Raw genomic sequence first — 26,632 nt, forward strand, 5'->3', positions numbered from 1 at the left:
CTCTTGCAGGCCCATTGAAAAAAACTCTCAGCCCATGAAGCCCAATTAACATGCTCCACACACTCACTTGTACAATGCGATACGCTACCTGTAGAGGAAGGAGAAGAAAAAAAAGAAAGAAAAATGCTTCGGCTCAGTCACTGAGAGCGTGTTGGGATAGCAGCCAAATTTTGGCTCGCCCATGCCCACACCACACACGCGCACGCAGTTCATTTTCGAGCCCGCGCGCGGCCAATTCTTGGGCGGCTGTTTTGTCCGCTAAGATTTGGCCGGCCAATGGTTTGGCCGGACTTGGCAATGGGCCAGTGGCAGCATCCAAACGCACCCTCAGCTCAGCCGAACTGACGCCATAAAAAACCATGGCGACCATGCCGCCGCCGCCGCCCTGGTTCCCGCCCCCTCCCCCGCGCGCCGTCTTCTCCCCTCGCTGCACCGCCCTCCAGAACCCATCCACTCACGCGCAGCACTGCCACCTGCTCGACGGCGCGCCCCAGAGCCAGGGGCATGCGTCGCCGCGCCACGCGCGCGCGCGGGACCTCGCCGCGCCCTTCGCGCGGGAGATCGGCGCCTGCGTCCGCGCGCGGCGGTGGGGCGCGGCGTGCGAGGCGTTCGCGTCCATGCGCGCCGTGGGGGCCGCGCCCGACAGGTTCCTCCTCCCGCAGGTGCTCCGCGCCTGCGCCGGGCTGGGCGCCCCCCGCCTCGCGGCCGCCGCGCACGCGCTCGCCGCCAAGGGCGGGGCCGCGCTCGCCGGGGACCCCGTCGTCGGGAACGCGATCGTCGCCATGTACGCGGCGCTGGGGGACGTGGCCTCCGCGCGCGCCGCGTTCGCGTCGCTGCCCGACCGCGACGTCGTGGCTTGGACCGCGCTCATAGGCGCGCACGCCGATGCCGGGGAGCTGGACGAGGCCTTCGGCCTGTTCGAACAGATGCAAGAGAGCGGCGTGCGGCCGGACGTGATTTCTTGGAACACGCTGGTGTCAGGATTTGCAAGAAATGGTGACCTCGGTGCTGCGCTGCATCTGTTTGACGAAATGCGGCTCAGAGGTGTCGAGCCGGGGGTCAATTCATGGAACTGCATCATCTCCGGTTGTGTGCAGAATGCACTGTATGACGAGGCTATGGGGATTTTTCAGGAGATGTGTGAGAGCAAGATGCCTGATTCGGTGACTGTGGCTAGTATTCTCCCTGCTTGCACTGGCTTGCAGGCACTAAGAATCGGAAAGCAACTGCATTCTTATGTTTTGCGGCATGGAATCAAGCTCAACGTTTACATTGGAGCATCCTTGATTAGCATGTACTCTGAATGCGGAGAATTTGATTATGCAAGAGTTGTATTTTCCTCCATTGAGGAAGAGAAGAATGTCACTGTCTGGAATGAGTTAATTCAATTGTATATCAGAGAGGGGAGGATGGACAAGGCGTGGGAAGCTTTTAACTTGATGCAGGAGGATGGATTGGAGCCTGACATTGTCACATATAACAGCTTCATTGCTGAATATGCTAGAGCAGGTCAGAAAGAACAAGCTTATGAATTGTTTTCAGGCATGGTTGGCATGGGCCTGAAGCCTAATGTGGTCTCAATGAATGCGTTAATATGTGGTTTTTACCAACATGGCCTTTACACTGATGCACTGGACGCTTTCAGATACATGCAGTGTTCTGGTGATGGGAAAGCAAAGTCATGGAAATTTCTTGATAATAGCAGCCCAATTAAACCAACAGGCACAACCATTACTGGTGTCCTCTCATTGTTAACAGACCTCAAGTTAGATCGTCTCGGGAAGGAAGTACACTGCTATGCTTTAAAGAATGGTTTGACATCAAACATCTTTGTTTCAAGCAAACTGGTTGACCTTTACGGTAAGACTGGTGATATGACATCTGCTGCTAACGTCTTCCAGAAAATTGAGAACAAGAATGTTGTCACATGGAACAGTCTGTTGGCAGCTTACAAGCATAACAGGAAGCCAGAAGTTGCATTGAAGCTGTTTGGTGAAGTGCTCGAGTCCAATTTGCATCCCAATTTGGTTACAGTACAGATAGCTCTTTTGTCGTGTGGTATGACAATGGCATTGGGATATGGCAGAGAACTGCACAGCTACATCACGAAATGCTGGTCTGGTGGCTACCCAGCTACTCTTGCATGTGCTTTGATGGATATGTATGGGAAATGTGGTAATATTGAGGATGCTAGATTGGTTTTCGAGTGCACTGTTCCAAAGGACATAGCAGTATGGAACACAATGATGAGCTGTTACTTGCTTCATAGGATGCCTAGGGATGTTATAGATTTGTTCAATTGTTTGGAACAATCTAACATTCAACCAGACCCCATTACTTTTATTTTACTTCTTTCAGCTTGTAAACAAGAAGGCCTGTTGGAGGAAGCTCAGAGCTATTTCTACAATATGGAAGATGTATATGGCATAAAACCAACTTTAAAACACTATACTTGCATGGTTGACATCATGGGATCAGCTGGGCTACTGGTGGAGTCACTAGCACTTATCCAGAAGATGCCGCTTGAACCAGATGCATGCCTATGGTCTACTGTTCTTAGAGCTTGTAAGATGCATTCAAATCTAGAGGTTGGAGAGAAGGCAGCAAAAGCTCTTTTCGAGCTTGAACCAGATAATACATCAAACTACATGGTGCTTTCGAATATATATGCAGACACAGGCTTGTGGGAATCCACTGAGGCTGTGAGGGATGCCATGACAGAGCAAGGGTTACATGTTGAGAGACAATGCAGCTGGTTACACAATGGTACAACTGTGCATGCTTTCGAGGCTGGAGATCTGTCGCATCCCGCAATTGATGCAATTTTGAGTACATGGAAAGACTTAACTATCAGGATGGAGCAATCTGGGTACTCCCCTCGAGATATTGAGCCCTATTGCAATGTAGAAGTTGATCCATTCTCATGCCACCACACAGAGAAGATCGCTGTGTGTTATGGGCTCATTTCAACGAATGATAATGAACCAATACGCATCTCAAAGAATTTTAGAATGTGCATGGAGTGCCATTCATCGATCAAATTTATCTCAAGGGACAAGAACCGGCAAATACTTGTTTCAGATGGTTGCACCTATCACCATTTTAGGGATGGAACTTGCAGCTGTGGAGATGCATGGTAAATAAGGGGACTAACTAAAAGGGTGGATCCTGCATGCCATGGAAGACAGTAGTATCGGATGATGGTGAACATTTGCACCATTGCACTATTATCAGTAATGGCTGGATATCAACAGTCAATGTCACCATCTTGAAAGCATTAAACAGTTCTGTGTATATCCAGTTTGCTCCTTGGAGCCAGGCAGCAAATATGATCTTCATCTATGAAGCTGGAGTTCTTTGCTAGAAAGGGGCAAGCTAGAAGGACTGACCGGATCTGCAGCATCCCCACTTGATGCCAATTCAGGGAGGAAGTCTTTAGTTTTACTCAGGCTTCCTATAAAGGCATGGCATGCATCATACGAACTATGGATGGTTCATACTTCATACTGTTAGATATCATCATAGTTGAGACTTGATACAATGTCTCACTCTTCAGTTATCGATCGACAGGTAGCAAGTAGTCTGAATGTGCTTATAGCTGCTTTTATTCAGCCAGTCTTCCTTCTGTTACATAAGCATTGGCCTTTCGATACACAATGGTGCTAGGAACACCTGTCTTCGATTCTTTTCTTTTATATTACCTTATTTATATTAAGGATACATTAACCAGCACATAATAATCATGCCAAAAAATAAAGATACAATCGAGTCAGTAAAGTCGTCTTCTCCACCATATCCATCGCAACTGTGGCCACTCTATCGTTCATCTTGTCGCCAGTGGGAGAGAGAACAATTAGATAACCGAGCAAGATTTGGACAAACCCCAATTGCACAATGGCTTTGGAAGACCGCAACACTGACCGCTCGGAAGAATGAATCCGTCTCTTTTCAGCACGCCCTCCCGTTACCAGTTACTAGCTTTATCCGTGAACGTTACACATGGAAGCAGGTACTACCGGTAGAAATTTACACACGAATAGTTTCGGTTTGGTGACCAGCAGCCTTGAGGCTCCTGGGCAAAGCTCATAACCCAAAATGCGTGTACAGTCGAAGTTCCTTGCAGTAAACACCAAATCTGTTTGGGATACTACAGCAGACTTCAATAAATGGACTTTAAGATACCTAAATGAAGCTCAAGAATTAAACAAAAAAGAATATTTATTTCCTAATCAGACTAGAGAACAAACATTTTTGCAGTATACCTTGCGACAAAAATAGGCTTTTTTTGTTCTTAGCCCAAGCCTGCTACATATTTGCCATATCCTGATAAACAATCTATCTTCACGTGGGTGGTAGGGCTAGAAATCAAGAACCGGACCCTATCTCAGGAGCGATGCTATAGAATCATCTTGGTCGGTGCAGCTGAGCCTCGCTTCTCGGCTTCTGGGCTGCGGATGCTGGGAGCGCAAAAGGGAATAGAACGAAAAGGATTACATGGTAGAATCCTGCGAGCTTGCTTCTGGTAGCCACAACTTCTTCCGGATTATCAAGATCATTTCATTCTCCTCAGATTCTGGGCTGGTTTCAGCATCTACAACAGTTATTGCTTCCCAGTGAAGTGCATGGAGATACTTCTTGATGAAGTCAGTGACAATGCTCTTGTCCCTCACGATGATAAACCCAGTTGGCCTGAGGATACGGTCCATTTCAAGGAGCAGGTCTTCCGCACTGCAACCTCTTTTGTCAAGGTCGGAGAAGACTGTCCATGCGTGGAGAAGATCATATGTTCGAGGATAGGTCGAGAAGGCTTCACACCTGCAGAGACATTATTGTATTTCAGTAAAAAATAACAGTGGGAACACAATCTTCCTGCTTGTAGGAAAGCTTGCCAGTAACAATATTGACTGAACACAGCAAGATCCAACAAATCTAGATGTACCCATTGAGGACCTGATGATTAACATTTGCAATGGCAATGCTATGAAAGCTTCAGTCAGACCAGAACACATTGAATGTAACTCAATTGTCCTTAATTACCCATAGCTCTGAAGCTATTTTTGGAGAGCTTAGCTTGAGGTTCATGGTCATATAGCTAAATTTATTAAGTTAACATGCCACAACAAATAGTAGAATAAACATGGGGCAGTCCACTTTCGAGAAGCTAAAAAAAGTAGACACAGACAACATAACACTGTTATTAGATGGACTGACCAATAGACAAAACATAATATCAGTATTGGCCAAAACTCGTTGCAGCAACCAAGCACAAACTGCCCAATAGTTTCAGATAGATCAGGACTAGAATGGTAGCAGAATGGTCATAAATGAGCTTCATCCTAAAGGACTTTTTTATATCACATAATACCAAGAACGAATTCGAACAAGGGAACACTCCTTACAAAGTACTGAAGGAATTAGTCTATTAAGTTCTAGCAGCACAGGTAAGCACAGCCAATGACAAAAAAAATAAAGTATAACAGGATCAACTGTGTTTCGCCATAAAACTTAATCCGTGATCTAGAAAGTTGCAACCTAAAATCTGATCAGATCATAGCCGCAAGAGACAGCATATGCCATTGATATTTTTACAAAGGTTGTTATTTCCAGTTCACACTTAATTATTATTAAAACATAACACACAACAAAGTGGCACCATGCTGAAATCTCTTAGCCGTATAGAATTCAATTATAAGAAAGCTAAACTTATTGGTGCTTGACACATACCAGTCGTGATTGCTGCCTATCAGTCCTCTATCGTAGATTATCTTCAGGGTGCTTGGTCCATCATGTGGCACAACATTCATCACCCATACATTTTTATCCTTGAGTGCGGCAGCAAATGACCCAAAGTTTGCTTTCATGTCCATAATGTTTCTAATAGTGTCTGGTTTCACCTTTGGGCCCAACAAACTCCAATAATTTTCTACTCTTTGCTGCCACATTTCCTGCAAGCAAGAATTATATAAGCAACCTCTATGCTGTTGTTAAGACTCAAATAAGAAAATTCTGAATCTAAACAGTATGCCATATGCATAAAGACATTGTAAGGTCAACTAACCGTATCCTTTTCAAATGTGTCAGCAGTAACATACAAATCAGCAAGACGTGGAGGCGGGGTTGTTAATCGAGCAGGCCAGGGAGCCAGCCCAGTTCCTCCATCTCTGTGCATTTCTGAAAACATAAAATCACTTCTTCACTTTTTTCTTCTTCCATCTCAAGATTAGCTAGAAAGTGGAGTGAACAAAATCATAGAAACAGAGGTACTCTCTACACTATGGCTAACTATAAGGACAAACATGGAAATTATAATGGAAAAACAGAAGGACAACCATTCCAGCATTGATTATCTACAGAAAAGGAATCATTGTTACTCAACAGAGGCAAAAATGCCATAGACCACAAACTAACACAGAAACTACTTTATTGCTAAATTTACCTCCTGAATTGCAAATTTGTCATGTATGAGAAAGGACAGAAGCAAAAATGTCACAGATAGGAAGTTTTCCGAAGGAAAAAGGAGGGTACACACTTAGCATCTAATGATTACAATGGGAACAGGATAAGCACTCACGTTCTGGATAAGGAGTAATGCAAGCTTCCATTGGCACTCCCCACACTGAATCTGGATCATCACCACTTTTGCATAGAGGTGGCTTCGTTCCAAGTGCTCGTCTCCTGTAACAATCATTGTTCAGAGGCTTAACCCAAATAACAGTCTGGTTTCTTTTCTCTGCGATTTGCCAGCACATCCTTTCTACAAGAGCACTCATTGCTTTCCAGATTCGGAGATCCTCCTCATCTTGTGCATATGCTTCAGGAGAGGAGTAAGCAAAATAACCTCCAGGCCTGAGCAATCTGTCTAATTCAAGCAGAAGAATCCCATCTCTTTGAAGCCAATCAATCCTACAACGTGAACAATGGGCTAATTCAAATGATCTACTTGGGTACGGAAGCCTTTTTGTTCCCAAAACACCAAGATATGCAGGGATCCCCCTTTCAAGTGCAAATTGAATCTGGTTCTGATGCACATCATTTGGTGCCAAAGACATTGCTATCACATTAGAAGAAAGAAGGTATCCTCCAAAACTAGCAACTCCACAACCAACATCAAGAACTGTACGAAGCATTCCCTCATTGTTTATATTGTTAGCTTTGAAATTTAGCATCTGTCAAATAGTAGAGATGGATCAGATAATAAAGTTCCAGAATACACAATGCTTTAAAGCACATACATTTAGTTCCAGGGCAACTTTACAGGGGCATCAAGACAACAACTTACATTTGCAATATTTGATATATATTTGTCAGCTCCATGATGGAAATGGGTTCCACCACCTGGAAACTTGATCTTTTCACCCGCTTCAACCATCCAGTTCTGGTCTGACTTCTCTTTTGCAAGGTGAGTGTGTGGAATATTTGCTTTCCACACTACATCACGACTTTTCGGCCATTTTATAGGAACCTAGAAAAAAACAAGTTTGCGGGTGTGATACAGCTCAGGAAGGATCAATCAAACAGAACTGTTCTCAGAGAAGTACAGATTGAAAAGGCCAGTGCACACGTTAATCTACATGCAACCAAATCATCTAAGTCTACATGCAAAAGAGCTCTATATTCTTGATTACATGAAGCACGTATTGTTCTATATGAAAGATGCAGTTGATGCAGTCATATTAAAATGTCTAGTTGAAAACTTAAAATGGACAGTCCATGAAATCAAGTCAAGTAAGCTATAACTCAGGCACGACCTAAATGGAGTAAAAGAAAACTAAGAGAGAAGAGTTAGATCAGTAGTGACCTTATAGCCATGTGGTGGAGGAATCAAGCAATTAAAGCGCCTTTCAGGAGGAGGGCAATGCCTCTCATAGTGCTCCATCAGGTTTAAATCCAGCTTCAGCCTCATTTGATATATCAAGTTCCTATCCAAGCAGGGGATCAGCTCTGAGTGCCGTTCATCACACACCTTAACACCAAAGAAAACAAACAATTAAAATCATGAACAGACAATCCACAAAAGAAAATGATTGATCACTAGCTGAAAACTTACAGGGAAGCTCTTGGGCTTAATATCATCTGCATCCCCAGTCCCAAAAACGGATTCTTCAGAGCCATCCTCACCATCATCACTGCCCCATCCAAGTGTACGCGAGAATTTGGTTCCATACTCAAACGCGGTGCTCTTAGCCTGCCCGTTGGAGCCCGAGAAATATAGGAAGAGAAGGCATAGGCACACAATCATCATGCAGCACAGCAAAATGGGCCTCTTGCTCTGCCCTGCATCATTTCTGCCCCTCATCTCGGATTCCAACTTGCCTTGCCCTCCCTTTAGCAAGCAGAGCCCTTGGGATTCATAAAGGACAAACCAAATTCCTACCCTCGGTCACACGGATCTGCAAAGACAAACACAAGTTATTAGACACAACTTGCTGAAGCTATCACTAAGCAGGAAGCTAACATAAAACGACAATTCAAGAATCCGAACCAAAAACCACAACGCCTGCAGAACTGAAACCAAGATGGAAGCAGGTAGATGGAAGCCTCCCAAGAACGTGGGAGGGATTAAATGCTCCTAGCCTCCCACCAAACGCTCCGAGACTTGTACAAGATGAAATTGAATGGGGAATTTCCCGTCTAAGTAAGCCAACTTTCAGTGCCCAAAGGTGAGAAAAGAAACAGCAGCGGCAGTGAAGTGAAGTGGGGGACAGATCACAAAGAGGAAAGACCGCACCCACTTTTGATAAAGCACCATTTTCCGGGCTATTTTACTCCCGGATTCCGATCTGGGGGGACCTCCCGTTCAACGAGGCGGCCTGGAATTCGGTTCACTGGCACGGAAGCTAACGAAATTGGATTAGGCGCTCAAGCATACACGCACAAGAAACAAAAAGAAGGTTTGGAACAATTTTGGATTAGGCAGCCAAACGCACGCGCAGAAAAAAAAGAAAAGCTTTGGATTTGACGCGGTTCAAATGCGCGACAGCGACGGGTACCCACTGCGGCAGGACGACGCGGGACGGGAGCGGAGTGCGTCCGGCGCGAGGGCAGAAGCAGATTGAAAATCGCGAACCAACCACCTAAACGGGCGGCCTAACCCCAAAGCTCACGAAACCAACCGCATCCTAACAGAACAGAAAAAATCCGAACCGAAGCAATCGCGGCACGGGATAGTCATCCGCCGCGCAGACACCGGGCTGAGGTCGCGGAAGAGCGCGCGCCAGCCCACCGGCGCCGCTAGGAGGGGCGAACTCCTGCGGCGGCGAGGGTGCGCAGGTCGAGCGAGCGGCGGCAAAGATCGAGCAGGGGCGGCCGCCGCCGCCGAGGCCGCATTGCGGCGCTGGACGAGGGGGCGGGGGGGGGGGGGGGCGAGCAACGCACCGTCGCAGCCGCAGATCCGTGGCGCGGGTCGCAGTGCCGCCGCGGGGCCTCCGGTCGCAGGCAGGGCGGGGGGAGGCAGCCGGTCAGGGGCGGGCTCCAGGTCGTCGCGGGGGGCGGGGGGCTCCAGCCGCCGCCGGGGCGGGGGGGGGGGGTGGCGCCGGCGCGGGGGGAGGGGCTGGCGCGCGCTCTCCGGTCGCCGGCCGGGGGCGGGGGAGCGGCGCCGCGCGGCAGAGGGAGGGAGAGGGCCGGTCACTCACCTGCAGAGGGGAGAGGGGCGGGCGGTGATGGGCACCGGGGCTCGCGCGCGCGTGGGAGGCGAGCGCTCGCGTCCGCTCGTTTTTACCGACTGGGCGGCCGGGGAATGTGGGGCGTGCTCCCGACCGTGCCGTGCGCGAGGGGTGGAGAGAGAAGGAGGGAGGGGAAGGAACAAATCCTAGATTAGTATCAGATTTAGCGGCGTTGGTTGTGGAATTAGACGGTGATCTCTGTCGGCGTCCGTCCAGTGGGGCGGGCCATTAGATTAGTGTCGCTACTGTTCGCCGGTGCGTCATCCCCGTGTCCCGGCCCGTGCTCAGTCACGTGACTACGTGAGCCTCCGTTTCCATCCTGTTCGTTCTTTTTATGTTATTGTTTCTAAATCATACTAGTGGAGAAGGCACGTGTTTAAAGTTAAAATATGTAAGAATGATTGGATTGCATCGAACTACTATAAAAAATCTCATTTGTTGCGTGATGTAATAACCAATTATATTTGCCATCTAAAAATCTAAAAGGGAAGCAACATTTATTAGTATCTATATAAGACAACCTTTGACTAAATATGGAAACATATTGTTTTCACGTGGATGTTTATGGAATTAGATAATCAATAAATTAATGAAGGATGTGGTGAGCCAGCGCTAATAAAAATAAATGCCTAGCCTAGTTTGTTACCGATGAAGTTTACATAAGTTTATTTGGAGTAGCTTTTCTCTCAGCATCATGGACAACTGTCTTCTCATGTAATTGTCTCTTATAACGATTCAACATGTTTATTTGTGATATCTTCAAATGGTCAATGGACATCCATTGTTAGAAAATATTCAATTGATCAAAATATACCGTCGCATAGAGCCATAATAAATAAAACTATATGTACCATGGATCTCTATAAACATAGAAACCTAAAATACATGGTTTCCTATAAGCAACATATTAAAAAAAAATATCAAAAGCTAAATGAGAACAACATCTTATCTCTAGCAGTTTCAACAAAGAGCTTGATCTTTCGTTGTCAACGTGAAATAGAGGGCATGTTGATTGACGTCTTGGTGCAACGGTGGCAAGCAGCACGGTAAGGGCACCGATCGTGAGGATCAACATAGGGTAAGTAAACATTCGAATGCATGAATGCAGGCAAGAAAAAAAATAATGAAACGTTTGAATGGATAACTGAACCTTACCTCTACAAACTTATGTGCACCACTGCATCCAGCGATGAAGCGATCAGCGCAACTTAATTCGTACCTCTAGGATCGGCTTCTAGCGGGATAGGGGTGCTGGTGACCTCCAGGGACAACGAGCACTGGTAACCTCCAGAACAACGGGCGCTGGCATTGACGACCACACAATATGCGATGTTAGGGGGGTAGGGAGAACGGGGGAACGCGGACGATGTGTTACGCTGATGACCTAAGATATGATTTCAACGTCATGATCAACAGCACCTCCTGCCTAACTAACAACATAAAAGTACTTTCACAACAAGCATTGCAATATGGGCAGGAGACAGACCTTGGCGTTGGATGCGACGTCGTGTTGGACAGTTTCCAATCGGCGGAGAGGTCCTATCTTGGAAAAGAAGAAATCAGACGGTACCAGCTTCTTGGCGCGGCAGCGGCAAAAATGGGGGATGATTAGCCCTAAAGATGTATGACTTTATAGGTGCCGGTGATGGAAGGCAGGGAGACATCGTGCTTTTGGAAAGGCTTCTTGCGGCAATAAGGGCACATGCAGTTAGCCCCTTGATTGATTGATAGGGATATCTTGATTTAGTATAGAAAGAATTTATACTACTTAATTTATGCCTCTCCATTTACACTACTTTATTTCCTATTTGTCCGTACGAGTGATTATATGTAAGGAAAGAAATATTCATAAGTCAAGTTTGTGCATAATTAAGGAAAGAAATATATGGGGATCGATTTTCTCCCTTAATTATGCGCGTCTTGATGTTGCAATTAGCCCTTTGATTGATTGATAGGGATATATTTATTTAGTATGGAAAGAATTTATAATACTTAATTTATGCCCTTCCATTTATACTATTCTGTTTCGTATTTGTGCATAAGAAAAATATGCGGGGATCAGTTTTCTCCCTTAATTGTGCGCGTGATGGTGCTCCATGCTGCGGGTACATCAGGTGGGTATATAGGAGGCTTTGGTAAAAGAAATTTAACTTTTAGGTGGAAATATTAAAAAATAGAACTCCACCCCCTTCGTTGAACCTTTTGGCCCGTCAAGTCGGACCTCTGTTAAGAGTAGATCTAATTTTTGTGAGAAAAGATTTTAATTGTTTAAGTTCTATAGCATATAAGCGGATCCGTTTGGCCATTTCGACATGCTGACATCAAAATCGCGCACCGTTTCTACAAGAACAAGAAGAATTTTGCAAATAGCTGTGCGGAAACGGACCTACGAGAGGAAATTACCGAGCGGCCGCAGGCAGGCATGCGGATGGGCAGGGGCAGCCAACCAATCGAATTCAAAGCAGTGTCGGTTCACATGATGAGATTGGCCCCGTGCCTGCTCACACACAGAATGTTCGATCCCAGATCTGGCTACAGCTCGCGCACGCCGGCACCGACGCACAAGCCGGCCAGTGGCGAGCGGTGGACTGGAGTGCCGCTGAAGCCTAGAGATTCTTTTTTTTTTTTGAAGCGGAAGCCTAGAGATTCTCGTGCAACGGGACATACGACATACCCACGCAGGGCCGGCCACAGACGCCCGTGCCCCCCCACTGAGACCCATGGTGCCCGCCAGTTTTGGCATGACTGGACCTGCAAGCAGTGCCATCATAAGCTCAGGCCAAATTTGGTACGAAAGGTTGACGACCTCCCGCAATCATACTGCTCATCACTTGGCTGGAAGTGTGCAGGCAAAACCTTCTTTGGGTTCCTAGATTCCTAGGCTACGGGAGAAAGTAACAACCAATAAACTCATCTGGTTACAGCAACCCTTGACGCACTAACCTTTTGCAGATAAGGCATGCGTAAGTCGAGCAGTATTACAGGCACAATTTACACCGACTGGCCATCTTGTTGCAACCAGCTAAAACCAATTCTACCTTCTACCTGTGGGAAACCGCCGGATCGAGCCAATATAGTTGTCGCAACAAAATTCCCACCACTTGTGTGTAGCACGTCCAGCAAAACCATATACACGACGAGCACATGGCTGGGGACCGTCTCTACCTTTTCCAGCAAACGAAGCTACGAATGAATGCCAACCCTAAGACTAGCACATCTCCCTATCCTCTCTGGTGACACTACCCCTTCAAGATCTACTGGACAAAGATGGCCTCATGGTAGCGTCCTCGCTCATCCTCCACCCCCCGCCAGGGGTGCCCACACGCACTCCCCTGTCACAATGGTGCTTGGTGCAAGACGACCTCCAGGTCTGACTGACTGATGAAACGTCACTGCGTCCATGACATCATACCATCTACTTGATCTGCATGAAACTTGAGACGTCCACCAGGAAGCTGAGGAGATTTTTCCTGAATCTCTGCCTGTTCGGCCGGTCCAGTGAGCTTGAGAGATTGTTTGAGCTTGTTAGGTTATGGAACGCAGTTGCGAGCCTTGATTTCACGGTCGGATTCTGCTGTTTCTCGAGTAACTCATGCACCAGTCTCTGCGGATGATGGAAGCAAGGTGAGAACAAGTAGCAAAACAACAAAAGTAGTACTGGTTTTGTGTTTGATTTGATAACTACTAAGCTACTTAAAACCAAAAGGTATGGGATAGAATTGCACAACAAACTTCAGAAAGGAACAAATGTTTGTCAGTGAGATTATAAATAACTCCGTGATACAATACTTGTTTTCATCTCTACGGAAGAGAGACAGACCTGATATAGCTCCTGTTCACAGAACAATAAAGGAAGCAAAGCATCCGCAGCATGACCTGCTAATTCCAATCTGCAACAGTAGCGTGAGGGCTTAGGAGTTAGGAGTATACTTTACATAGAACTGGAGCTACTAAGAAAAGATTGACAAATTATGCCAAATAAAGTTTTGCCTCACTTATTCTGAAGCTACTTAAAATCAAACTAATGCTACGCAGAGCTCACCTGAAGTCTTCGAAAAGAAGAATTTGCAGGAGAATCCTCAAGAAGTGACTTGAAATGCTTTCCTGCACTTTGCCACCTGATCCTTCAGATTTCATAAGCTGTGAGTTCAGTCCTCCTCTGCCTCCCATCCTTTCTTTGAAATGGTATGAAGCAAGAGCATTTACTGCTGCCAGGCACCTCTCAATAACATCGGTATCCTGCAACAGACCAAAAACAAAAAAGTCTGAGCTATATCGGCTGGAAGAATAAAAATTTGCACTTCAGTGTAAAGGTGTAAATTAATTCACATACAACAGAGAATTCAATTTGTAAAGGACAACAGAAGTGAATGGGGTGAGTTTCATTTGGTTGATAACAACTAACTCCACACTAGTTCCATAAGTTTCCTGAAGGTGGACTTTGATCTACCTGTGAACATTATACTATAGCTGTCCTTGGAACATTGTTCTCTTCGAGAACCAATTGAATCACCGATTAACCAGGATAATTTTAGCCTATTGGTCCACAAATGACCTGGTTGTGACATTATTAATGAAAGTGACATTTCTATCAGATTTCTACATTCTCCATGATATGTCACTGTAATGTAACAAGATCATCAAACACCTGCTCTGCACAGATCCCTATAAATAATAGCCAAAGTTATCCTGTGGCTCGGTCCTTAGACTCCAATCTAAGCTTTCAGAAATACTTCGTTTCAAAGATCCCACAAATTAATTGTCTGGCCTTCCCTATGCACAACAGTTAAGTTTTGAAGTGAAAAAAAGGATCAAGAGCTACTAACTTTTCAGTAGCAGCAATCAATTTGCAGAAACTATAGTGATTACTGTAAACTATGTGACTTCAATTCAGAACTTTTTTAATAATATAGAGTCGAATTTTTGTTTTATTCAGCAATTCCCAATCTTACTGATGCTAACACAAAACCGACTTAAGACACAAAAAAACAGAACAGAGTAAATGAAGCTCTAGAGAGTGTTCATGCCTGATTACGGAGCCCAAAGTCAAGACTTCCAATAATCCTTGCAAAAGCATCCCTATTCAAGTGAGCAACCTTTTCTGGGTACACTTCCAACAAGTGTGACATAAGCACAAAATACTGCAAGAAACCAGACTTGCTATTAACATTTAACTGCCACTGTCCTCTATTACAAAACGAAAGGAGAAAACTCAAAAGGACTTACATCACGACTGAGTTTAGGGTATTTCAGAAGGTCCAAAGATATCAAGGGAGTCACAATATCAAGACCAACATAGATAACCTGTGAAAGTAACATCTCACTTATCGAGTTTCAAAATAATTACAATTATCTCCTCATCTGAAGAAATAGCAATGCGCTTGGTTAAATAAATAAATAAATTATTGACCTTGTTAAGTTTTCTTCCCTGGCTGGAAAATACAACCGGCAAGCAGCAGAATGCAGCACCTTATGAGTTTAAAACAAGGAGAAGCTCCAAAGTCCAAACCCAAGGCTAACAGGCATATATATACTGAACAAACTTTGTGTGTTGACATAAATGGTAATTAACAGTTTGACCCTTGTATTGATTGATGAATCCATATCCTCATGGTTTTGTGACTAAAAAAAAGTACAGAAGAGTTGGCTAAAGATGGCATGAACAATCAATGTTCTGGAGTTTTCAGTTGGTGATTCCAACCAAGTTCTAACAACATGAAGATACTACATACATTTTTTTTATGAAAGAAACAAAATTGCAGAAACATCAGCTGTGTACCTCTGCAATATCTGGCGAACCTTCACCATCGCAATCAGACAGAAAGCCAACCTGCAGTTGTCAACAATGTCTATTAGTTGCGTGGGAACTACTGGTCAGATAACACACAATATAAGAGAACAAAACTTACCAAATCTTTTGAGCATATATTTGTAAGAAGACGAAGCAAAGCACGCAGATCCTTGTATTTTTCTGCTTGCGACTCACTACGCAGACTTGAAGAAACTGAGAGCATTACCTACAAAATAGATATATAAGGGTCAAGCCCTGAAGAAAATTACCTGCAAACTCCAAAAAAAAATGGGAATTTTATTGTTGCAAACTGCAAGTATCATTTAAAATTCTTTTTTTCCGAACATGCAGGAGAGTTGTGTATCATTATATTAAGGAGAAAATAGGATTTTAAGACCCCAACAAACTGAACACCAACACCCACTCACACCTTAATGAAGAGCTTACATGCGCCTATTGAACCAGAGACATCCTGACCTTGACCTAGAGCGAAAGCCTCCTGAACACTAGCCTCCATTCCATTTGGCTCAAGGTCAGGATGTCTCAAAGCTGCAATTCCTCCCTAGCGAGTGCTAACACTCCCACTAGATTAGGCAGAATTCCATAAAAAACACAGCGGCTGTGGTGATTCCAAATGGACCACACGCCTAGAATGACAATTGAGTTGAGCCCCCTTACAAGCCTGCAAACCAACCTTCTGCAACATGCTGAACTACACTTGTCATGCCATAATATTACATCACTCATGTTAATTTCTTTAACAGACTATTTAAGTTATTAACATTTGCTGACTATCTAAACCTGCACTAGTGTCACCTAAACATCACCAATTAAATCTTTTCTTTGAACAGAGTTCTTTAGTGTGATCAGCGTTTCTGCAGAAATTAACAAAAAGAAGCACCAGAGGCAAAAAAAAAAATGCTTAAAATGTTTTTAACATAGGGAAGCTGTCAATAGTGAGGTAGGGGTAACACCAGAAAAGAGAAGGAATATAATTACTATCACATTCTTACCTTCCCAATGTTATGAGAGGAGTATATCTGGAGCAGTCGCAGGCAAAAGCTCACCAAAGCTGATGTTTCTTTAGCATCCAGGAATACAGCTTGACCATCAACAAAGTCAACCACAAACTTGAGTACCATGTATACGACTGTAGACTAAAGAACAGGAAACATAATCAATTGCATGATCTTCAAGGTTCACTTGTACAGTGATAGTAGGATGCTTGAAAAATAACCATACCTGATTTTTGTAGACCTCCAGAAGAGTCAAGAGTGGGTTCATCACAGTACGACCCATCTCAAATAGAACTTTTTGAGTGCGAGGTTGAGCAGCCCTAGCAGCTCCTCTTAGTCGTTCCAATAGACAACAGACCTGCAGTCATGGACTTATTTCCTTTATTCTTGTCTAAAGGAGCACAAAGCAAAGATCATGCAGACTTACCATGTAAATAACATCTGCTTGTTGTGCCACAGATTTGAGATCACTCCTACTAGCATTTTCTACTAGGCACCCTGCAATTGGTCCCATGAGATCTCTCAGGTACCTTTAAAGGAAACCAATACAGGCACTGTTAAACCTCTCATATTGTTTCTTAAAATAACAGCCAGGAGTAAACAATAATCTTACTGTGCAGATGCTTCAGGATCTTTGATGCAGGAAGCTGCACAGGCAAGAGTTTCTGCTAGCGATCTCTGAGAAAAATGGCAATAAAAGGATAAGATCTTCACAGATATGAATGCATAGGGTAGAACAGTATGATGTGTACACATCACTTACTTGTAAACGTCCACTCAATGAAAGCAAAGAGCGTCCACTTGCGAAAGCTCTTGTAAGATCACGCCATGAATCCTAAAAGGATAGAGTAATACAAAGATTAGGAAAATGCAAATGGTACAGTTCATTGGTCAATAATTCTTTGTCAAGTGGAAAAGAGAAGTACTACCTCCGTCCCAAAATATAGCAACTTTTAGACTTGGTCAAAGTCAAACATTTTCATCTTTGACCAATAATATCTCCAAAAATAATTAATTTTAAATAGAAAAAGTTACATGCTATGATAGTTGGTTTCATTATGAATCAACTAATATCATTTTTTATGTTATCAATCTTTATGAATTTATTACTATCCACAGTCAAAGTCTAAAGAGTTGAGTTGAAAAAACCTAAAAATAGCTATATTCTGGGACAGAGGGAGTAGGTACCAACTACCAAGATATCCATTCTAGACAGCACTTCTAATGCAGAGCATGTGAAAATTGAAAGTCACAGCTTCATGAAACCAGCATAACTTTTTTTACAATTATCTTCTTGGTCATTAACATTTCTAACTTTCAATTAGCAATTAGGATAAGAATCAATAATATGAACCAGAATTTGCTCACCGGAACATCAAACGATACTGTAAAAATTTTTAGCAGGCACAAACTAATGTACATGGTAATATATGCAAAATGCTAATATCAGTAAGATGTCATTGGCTGTAGCAGTAGATTTGGGCTTACCAATTGAACAAGATAAGCGCAAGTGTGTTTCCGGCGAACAACCGTAGCAAGTAACTTCTGGCATGTCAGAGTCTGAAAACAGGAATCAAATCAACAGATAAGGGATAACCAGCAAAACAGAACCAGAAGAAACTTCTATCTTGTTGAATGCCAATGAAAATACTCTCTTGAAACTGTGGGGAATGTGCACACACAAGGTCAAATTATACAATATTTGGTATTTTGGATCAACCACATAGTGTGATAAAATGATATGGCTTGCATCCCAGAGATCATGAAGTCAAAAAATCAAAAAGTTGTACTAGATGGACTGACGGTTTTTTGCTCAGTGGGCATTGCAAAATGAGCATGGACAAGCATATCTGGGCACATACTCTGCACAATTCCAGATTAATAAGTAAAAGTGAAGCTTACCTGCAACTCATTTTCTCCCTGATACGTAGTAAGTGCTAACATTGAAATGAGAACAACAAAATCAAGAACAAGCTCTCCTTGGTTATTCTCCCAAGCAAAACTGTTTAGCAGTTTTCTAGAATGCTGGGATCCATTTGTACCAATACTATCAATTTCTCCTCTGCTTACTTGCCCTCTACTCACATCAAGTGGTACTAAATAGGTTGCAACCCATCTGGCCAAGAACCAAATTACAGCCTGCCAACATCAATAAAAAAATCAAGAGTATTTCGAGAAATAAAGTATTAAACAAAGAACCATGCACAGGCAAAACTTATTGGTAAGCTCGCCAGCTCGGGTCCAGAAAAAAAGGTTAGTGTATCGAAAATGAAGAAAACAGATAACAGTATAGAAAAGTACCTCCATTAATCGTGGACTGAAGTATTTTGCTCTAATTCCTGGATCTAGACACTGCCTGGAAAAATTTATTATAGACCTGCGGTATAAAGAGAACTATTCAAGTTATATTGCCATAAAAATATTAGCACTGACCATCAGTCAAATGGGTCTTCACAACTGAAACTGGCCCAAAAACTGTAGGTAAACCGGTTCTGTTCTTTCATTCAAAAAGCTCCAAAACAAGTTGTTTCCTGGATTTCGAGGAAATGAAAAGGGGGGAGGGGAATGAGGTCATATTTCTCACCAGGAGAGTGCAACAACAGGATGCTGTGCTGCGTCAATCACGTTGGAAAATCCAGCCTGTAATGCTTCAGGAATCTGTTCATAATTAGTTAACATCAGCAACTTTGAGCATTAAGACGTGTATCAGTTATAAATATAACACAAAGCATACAAGAATGCAGTCTATTCCTTGCAAAGTTACACAATGGGGCACCAAACCATGTGAAATAATTCAAACTAAGCCGCAGAGATATGAAGAGATGTTATGAAGCACAGAGATGTTATGAAGCACGAAAAGGACATTCATGATATGCTAGCAAAGAAAGATATACATGACATAACCATGGTAAGGCTTTATAAACGCTACTAAGGAAAGAGAAGTTTTAGAGTACTTACGAGCAGTGTTTCTCCTTCACCTGAATCAGTTAGGACATGACTGGTAACCAACAACAACCAATAGAGCTCTTCCAGTGTTTGAGTAGGATCACTTTCACCATTTCTCTGCTAAGAAAAATCTATTAAATATTATTTTACAAAAATAGCACAACTTTACATCAATACAATGCATAAGGCTACGGTAGCAGGGAAGCATAATAGCTGAGGTAAATTGAAACATGAAGCTAACATGAAGACCTGGTTTAGCCGTGCGAATCGTTCTGAGAATAACTGTTCAAGAAATGGAATAGTACTGTCTGGAGCAGCACGTGCAATCAGAGCATACAAGGCCAACTGCTCATCACGCTCTGGAACAAGCAGTAATTCATTAGTATGCTGAATACAAAAGAGGTGGGATACTGGAACAGAACTCTCTGTGGAATTTAAGCATACTTGAAACAGAAACATGAAAGTATTCAGTATCATCGGTATCCTCGAAAGCAGAATCAGCAGCAGCTACGTCAAAGAAAATAAGGGTAATCAGTATGCTGCACGAAAACAGAATAGAAAATGCTTTTCACGTGAATAACATAAAGTACAACATTCCTTCAAGTCTGAGGGTACATTTAAATGAGAACAAAAAAAGATTTATACCCTTCAAGTGTGACTCAACAATGATCTTAAACAAACTTGAAGCTGCAAGTGCTCCATCAACTGAGATAGGACTTTTATCGGCATCAACATCCTGCAAAAGAAACAAGGAAATAAAACAAACCCTCAGGCTTTAGTTAATGTTATGTAATAAACAAAAGGGCTGAATGAGCTTTACAAACCAACTTAAGTAGCCTAAGATGATTTTCCCAAATGACAAAGCGCAATATAAACGACTTCCTCCATTCCAACTGTGCATTTAAACTTCTCTAACTTTGACCAAGTTTATATAACAATGCACCATCATCTGTAACATCATACTAGTATCCTTAAATCCACTATGAAATATGTCCTGATAGTGCATTTATTTGGTATTGTAGTTCTGGATATATTTTCCTATAAACTTGGTCAAAGTTAGAGAAGTTTGACTTACGACAAAACTAAAATGACCTACATTTTGGAATAAAGAGTACTTGATAGTGAACTGGGCTTTTCCATGTATAAATAAAATATTTCCTTTATCCACAAGCAAAAGTGAATAAAACATTTCCAGACTCATATGGGCCAGGAATTCAATACTTAGACAATCTTTCAATTTTTTTGTGTAGCATTGATGAAATAGATTTGATTTATCTTGTATGTATTCAGAAACATTTTCTACAATTTTGTGCAAATGTTCAAGCATATAGTTGTTATAAATAGCCCTTGTATTGAATAACAATCCCACGGAAGCTAAGTAAATAGTTACTGAAATAATTTGAAAGGTGTTGATGCCATAGTTGTAATGGAATAAAGGTTGCACATGTAACTATGTAAATGAAATAGTTAGCATGTTAGAATGTATATGGCAAAGACAAAACAATCCATGTAACCTCAATATTGTTACAATGGTTTTACATTTAACATTTAGCCGTAGAGGTAAATCCTTCATATATGTTATTTGAGCAATGATTTTACATTAAATTTTAGCACTATCATTTTCTTCTAGCTTCTTTGAGGTAAAAAGTTTAAGTTGTGTAAAAAGGAAAGCACACATATATATAGAATTTCGTGCAAAGGTCAAGGGTAATACCCCCAGAATAACATTCCATGTCTCTAACAAAATATCGAGAGAATCTACGCCCCAGGTTTCCTCTTCACTCTGGCTATCGAGAACGGACTTGACAGCTTCTGATGTCAAAGCAGAAAGCAGATGAACTGTGCTGTAGTGCCTGCAAGCATGTGTGTTAGACAAAAGATCAAATATTGGACAAATGGCGTGAAGTGTGCAGCATATTCTGAATATACTCACAACAATGGTTTTTTTTCATTTGTCATTATACATATTTTACTATTACAGAAGGGCCAGTTATGTTAAGGAAAACAGAGGAATAGCTATGGGGTCTTGGTTATGGTAACATCTTACAAAATTGGACATACTAGAGGCCCAATTGACTAATATGTAGGAGTACAAGGAACTAGTTACCAATAAAGTTACCTAAGTTGCAATGTGGAACTAGATGTGTACAACAGTCTGCAAACCTGACCTTATTGACTTTAGGAGGTTGTCAAAAAGTGAGCCAGTAGTCAAAGACGCCATTGAAAGCAGAGCATGGCAACCGTCTATAAACTCACTGCAAAACAGGTGAATCTCGCTCATCAGCATTTCTCAACTTTTTCCACATATTAAATAAAGATTGGAAAACATGGATCCTGAGAGAACCTTTCACTTCCTCCATTTCGGATTGATGCTGCAATTACATCAGGAGGTTCAATCCATAGAACAACAGCAGATAATATCATCATAAGGTGTTTAATCTGTGCATCTCCATTGTCTGAAAACAGAATGAAAAGTGAACAGGTTAGATAAATAAGACCGCATATGAAATTATTTATATGTTATCCAGGTATGCATCAAATTTGTAAAATCTGAATGAAAAGAGCCAGCTTTTGCAAACTTGAACACTAGCCTCAGTTCTTCAAACCTGAACTCAAAAACCGTCCAGTTTGCAACCTTAAACTATAAGAATCGTCCACTCCCTCACAGGTGTTTTTGTCTGACATAGAACCAAAACTAGTGGTTGTGGGCATAAAATCTAGCATACTCCCTCCGTCCCATGAAGAGCGCAATTCTAGTTTTTTCCAGACAGATTAGCGGTGGCGTGAAAAGACTCTCATGCCCTCATTTGTTTGCCATATGCAGTTAGTTTTGGCATGCAGATCAAATCTAACCACTTAATTAGGCAGGTAGTTGAGATCCAATTTCTAGAATTGCACTTTTTGTGGGATTTTTTTCAAACGCAGAATTGCACTTTTCATGGGACGGAGGGAGTATTTAGCATGTTTGTATTTGTAGTTCCCCATTGTATAAGGAAGCACACTTGCAGATGTCTATATATACTCTGAAGAACCTCATAACGTATACAGATGCTACTGATAACAGTGGTCTAACTTGGATGCCATCTGCAACAAACATCCCCGGATTTAGGATTACGATTGTGTTTCATAGTAGTCTGAGGTTGTGATCAACGGTTTTGTAGTATGAGGTCAGAAGTCATACTATTGCCAGAGTTCAAGGTTGAAATGGGACCTTTTCCAAATCTTAAACAAACAAAAAAATGTCTGTTTGAAATAAGCATATACCATTAGGAAACACAGAGCCTGCCAAGGAGCATAACTGCACTATAAGCTGTCTGCAAGAGACAGCAATTGGAGAATCACCCCATAGTGTATCATATGAGTACTTCTGGCGCAAGGTCGTATAGAAGTTCAAAACCCAGGTAGCGTGTCCACTTGATATTAGAATATCTCTCCACATAGACCCTGGCTACAAAAGAAAATGCAACCATTTATAAGCTGAAACAGAGTAAACATGAAAGTTGCTCTTAGGGTATACCTTCACCAACGAACGTTCAAACTTCTTCAGATTTATGGTATCAATCCTCAAGCCAGAATTTATCTTTGCATCTGAACTCTCATGCTCAACAGTATGCTTGAAGTTCCAGCTTAATATCTGAAACATCAGGCGCAACGCCGCTGAACATGCCCTCTCCTCGGGTATAGTTACATTTGAATTCAAGATTTTATCCGCAGTATTGAATACAGCAGATTGTGCCCAGCAATAAAAATCCTTGCAAAGGCAATAGTAGCATGTCAAATCTCAGTAAAATACAACGTTTAAGTGATTGGCATAGCTGTAGTATTATCATGTAAGAATGCCTGCCGGAACTTCTATATATTTGGGAACAACCTTCAAAAAGTGCAGTTCGAGTGAACGTTCACATTGCTCGTGAAATTCCTTAGGCAGGCCCATAGCAGAAGCAGTTGAAGGGGAAAACTCTGAAACCTAGGTCAGACATGAAATGTAATCGAGATCAATTGGAAAAGGATACAGAAATAGAAGAATCCATTGCATTGGCCTCAAGAGAATTTGCATACCAAGGTTTCCAAGAAATTGATCGCAGCAAACTGTCGATTAGGCCCATGGATACCCCGGATGGATTGCTCAACCTGAAAAGCGTATCAGATATGCACATACAACAGTGTTTTACAAGAATCTTGTGTGCAACTTGATTGACTAAAATTCAGATATGAAAGACAGGATTGAAAAATAAAATAAAATCAGTCACAAAGCTGGGGTTCTATGTTTGCTCAAAGGTGTAAAGGTCCAAAAAATATTACAAAAAAGGAAAAATCACTGTATACATCTAGTTGAGCCACATAAGTTATCGCAGCTCGGGTTTTGTTTAGTGTTCCATAAGAAAAAAAAGATTAAGTACAGCATTGTTGCATAAAGATCCACAATCACAAAAATCTTAGGCTAATCCTGATTTGTAAGGTTGTAGCTGTCAATTTCCAGATAAATGGGTACCTCAAAGAAGATAGCAGCTTTCTCTTGGTCCGAAAACTCAACCCTGCAGACATATTCCGTGTCAAGACAGATGTATTTGAATATCAAAAATCTTTGATGGCCAAAGTAGTAGACGAATCAATCGCCTTCCAGTGCGCTGACTGAAACACACATAGTTCATTTCAAAGACTACAACCAAAATATTTGTGAGTCTGGGCCCCGAGGAAGATGCTTGCTATTGCATATAATCATCTTGGACAATCATGTGCCTTTGTTCAGTCTGAAGTGAGCAGGGATGAGCTAAAAACAACAAATCAGGACATTTCTGTGTGAACTGTGAAGTCATCTTAAGGAAGGATTTTATGCATGAATTGCAAATCACCCCTTGAATGAAATCACGTCCAACTCAACAATCCAACCAGTGAAAAATTTAGCAAATATGAATATGAATGAAGCATTATTTGACCAAAGTTAACAGGGAACAAAACGAAAATAAAAAATTTCTGAGTAAATAGAAGCTAACAAACATGTTATGACAAGACAAAGTGCCAGAAACAAGAGATGCATATGACATTGCACGGCTAAAGGGGGTAGAAACATATTAACTAACCAGCCTCTTTTCAGTAATCTAGCTGCCACGGCAGAAACTTTCGATTGCACATAGCCATCAGGGGAATTTGCATGCTCCATGACGTAGTTCAAGCAGAATCTACAGTGATAGAAAAATTATAGTAATCACTAAAAGGTGATGCTCTCACATTAATTGAAAGCTTTCACCCTAAAAAAGAAAAACTCACAGTATTAGGCATCTTTTGTTGTCATCTGTAAGGATTCCCCACTCCCTTATTGCAGCATCACCAATTGCACCGGCAGCTTGGAATCTTGCATTGGGCATTTGGGATGTCTCTGGGAGAATACAATGTTTTCAGCACTTTTCAAGTATCTTGGCTTTGGAGAAGAGCAAGGCTTAGCTACTTTTATGAGAAATGAACAGACAAGTATTTTGCTTAAAATGGCACAAAAGCCCCCAAAATACAAATAACAAAAATCTCAAAAAGTTATTACATGCAGTCTGCAGAACAACAATGCAGACAAACAAATAAAAATGTGTTTCTTTTCAAAAGGGATGAAACATATCATCAGAGAAAATAAACATTATAGTAGAGTACAAGGGCTATATAGAAAGAACATCACTAACACATCTTGGCTTCTGTTTCTGCTAGCAAGTGCTAAACCTTACTCAGGAGTCAGAATAAAAATGGAGATAAATGCTCTATTGAGAAATAATTCCAGTTCATCACAGGCGCATAGCTATAAAACAGCATACCAAGAATGAATCTGCACGCTTGATAAGGCATCAGGGACGAATGCAGTGAAGTTATCACTTTTTCCGCTTCAGATGGATTCATGTGTAGCTGCAAAATTACCCAGTGTCAAAAGGATAACTAGTAAATCAACGTTGATGTAATAGATATTATTCTACCAGAATACCATCAAGGTCATTACCACCATCACAGTTCCATATTAAGCGGAAGACAGATACCAGGAAAAAAATCTTGTAAAAAAACTTCCACATAATTGGACAGCTTGGCTAATGATAGGGAATAAACTAAGCATCCAGAGCCATAATAAAAGAAGACATTGACACAAAAAGAAGGAAAGGTTAGAACGGCTAAGGATCACATTACTGCGTTGCGATTCAGCAAATGCTATTCCGACAGTGTCTTTCTCTACATAGCACAGCTTTAATACGCGCTCCTAACAGCTAGCTCCATTGCTACATGCAGACTCCATCAAATCTGAAATGTGGAGCTTCAGGTCATACAATGAACAGGTGTGTCACAAAACTCAAGAAAGCCACCCTATAGTACCCGTGGTTGAGAAAACACAAAGTCAGGCTAACAGACCAGTCCAATATGGGATTCATAACTAACTCAAATGTGTTAGAACTCATTGAGGTACCAACACAAATTGTGTTAGAACTCATTGAGGTACTAACATCTCACTCTGAAGCAACTAATTGAGGTGCCCAAGACAACCTAAATTAAGCAAGCAATTCAAAGTTTCAAATGCCCATTAAACAACCAATCTGTCGCTAGACCACATCTGACCCACACCAAATGGGGGATCCCATCATCAAGCGCACTCATAAGCACCGATCACCAGCGCACGCGACCCACAACCAATCAGTTCCCTGACCCATGGTTGAAATAACAAAGTGCGGTAGGATCAACATAACCCAAGCAACTCATCGATGGCTTAAGAGCACAACCAAACCGAACAGAAGTCCACGCGCGCTCTGAATCTAACACCGCGGCACCGAAGAGCACAGCGCTAAAGCATGGAACTCGCGGAATTTAAGCTCGTCGACGAGGATGTGGCTGCAAAACTAGACCTGGATGAGGGAGCAGGCCTGCTCGATGGCGACCATGGTGGCCTGGAGCTGCTGCGGATCGGGGGCGCCGCCGGGAAAGCCCTGCATGGCGGCGGCGGCGGCGGCGGCGGCGGCGGCCGATCGCGCCTGGAGCGTTGTTAGTTCTCCGCGATCGCCTAGGGTTTGGCCGCCGGCGAGCGGCCACCCCGCCGGGCGTGGAGCAGTTGCCGAGGGGAGGGAGGCGGCGGAGGTGGGGAGCAGCAGGAGGCAGGGGTGGGGGGTGGGGAGCGCCTGGATGGTTTTGTGAGTTGGCCTTTGGGTGCGGAGGTGGAACAGAGGCGACGCAGCCGGCGTGCTTTGCTGGCGCTGTGA

At 42.7% G+C, this 26,632-nt stretch overlaps 3 protein-coding genes across 16 annotated transcripts; 1 reads left to right on the plus strand and 2 right to left on the minus strand.

Moving 5' to 3' along the window:
- The first annotated feature begins 264 nt into the window (after nucleotides 1–264).
- On the plus strand, nucleotides 265–3,720 carry LOC112877656 (pentatricopeptide repeat-containing protein At5g04780, mitochondrial-like). Its single transcript, XM_025942004.1, has one exon. It carries the CDS (start codon nucleotides 360–362, stop codon nucleotides 3,138–3,140), a length of 2,781 nt encoding a protein of 926 aa, XP_025797789.1. The 5' UTR covers nucleotides 265–359; the 3' UTR covers nucleotides 3,141–3,720.
- Nucleotides 3,721–4,040: 320 nt separating this feature from the next.
- On the minus strand, nucleotides 4,041–9,765 carry LOC112877657 (probable methyltransferase PMT3). Of its 4 annotated transcripts, XM_025942005.1 has the most exons (9): nucleotides 8,733–9,321; nucleotides 8,483–8,631; nucleotides 8,048–8,390; nucleotides 7,799–7,963; nucleotides 7,280–7,462; nucleotides 6,572–7,166; nucleotides 6,059–6,171; nucleotides 5,725–5,945; nucleotides 4,041–4,815 (listed from the first exon to the last, which is right to left on the minus strand). In XM_025942005.1, the coding sequence occupies exons 3-9, from the start codon at nucleotides 8,294–8,296 to the stop codon at nucleotides 4,491–4,493; spliced, it is 1,851 nt and encodes a 616-aa protein (XP_025797790.1). In that variant the 5' UTR covers nucleotides 8,297–8,390; nucleotides 8,483–8,631; nucleotides 8,733–9,321; the 3' UTR covers nucleotides 4,041–4,490. The 4 variants fall into 4 exon arrangements, with proteins under 4 accessions (XP_025797790.1, XP_025797794.1, XP_025797793.1 ...); XM_025942009.1 differs by lacking the exons at nucleotides 8,483–8,631; nucleotides 8,733–9,321 and adding an exon at nucleotides 9,633–9,765; XM_025942008.1 differs by lacking the exons at nucleotides 8,483–8,631; nucleotides 8,733–9,321 and adding an exon at nucleotides 9,376–9,515.
- Nucleotides 9,766–12,510: 2,745 nt separating this feature from the next.
- Nucleotides 12,511–26,632, minus strand: LOC112874740 (exportin-4). 11 transcript variants are annotated; one of them, XM_025938239.1, is made up of 32 exons: nucleotides 26,282–26,588; nucleotides 25,214–25,301; nucleotides 24,684–24,792; nucleotides 24,497–24,595; nucleotides 23,908–23,950; nucleotides 23,475–23,546; nucleotides 23,287–23,382; nucleotides 22,933–23,166; nucleotides 22,680–22,863; nucleotides 21,760–21,871; nucleotides 21,584–21,670; nucleotides 21,130–21,268; nucleotides 20,061–20,151; nucleotides 19,860–19,922; nucleotides 19,665–19,774; nucleotides 19,428–19,532; nucleotides 19,054–19,127; nucleotides 18,771–18,846; nucleotides 18,372–18,608; nucleotides 17,958–18,029; nucleotides 17,233–17,304; nucleotides 17,083–17,147; nucleotides 16,897–16,999; nucleotides 16,696–16,827; nucleotides 16,467–16,610; nucleotides 15,572–15,679; nucleotides 15,442–15,492; nucleotides 14,889–14,966; nucleotides 14,690–14,803; nucleotides 13,705–13,901; nucleotides 13,483–13,552; nucleotides 12,511–13,266 (listed from the first exon to the last, which is right to left on the minus strand). In XM_025938239.1, exons 1-32 carry the CDS (start codon nucleotides 26,366–26,368, stop codon nucleotides 13,078–13,080), a joined length of 3,501 nt encoding a protein of 1,166 aa, XP_025794024.1. In that variant the 5' UTR covers nucleotides 26,369–26,588; the 3' UTR covers nucleotides 12,511–13,077. The 11 variants fall into 11 exon arrangements, 9 of the variants coding, with proteins under 9 accessions (XP_025794024.1, XP_025794025.1, XP_025794027.1 ...); XM_025938240.1 differs by lacking the exon at nucleotides 26,282–26,588 and having other exon boundaries at nucleotides 24,684–24,790; nucleotides 25,214–25,255; XM_025938243.1 differs by lacking the exons at nucleotides 12,511–13,266; nucleotides 13,483–13,552; nucleotides 13,705–13,901 and having other exon boundaries at nucleotides 14,707–14,803; nucleotides 14,889–14,895; nucleotides 26,282–26,596.

This window comes from Panicum hallii, chromosome 9, assembly GCF_002211085.1.
Source record: "Panicum hallii strain FIL2 chromosome 9, PHallii_v3.1, whole genome shotgun sequence".
Lineage (NCBI taxonomy): Eukaryota > Viridiplantae > Streptophyta > Magnoliopsida > Poales > Poaceae > Panicum > Panicum hallii.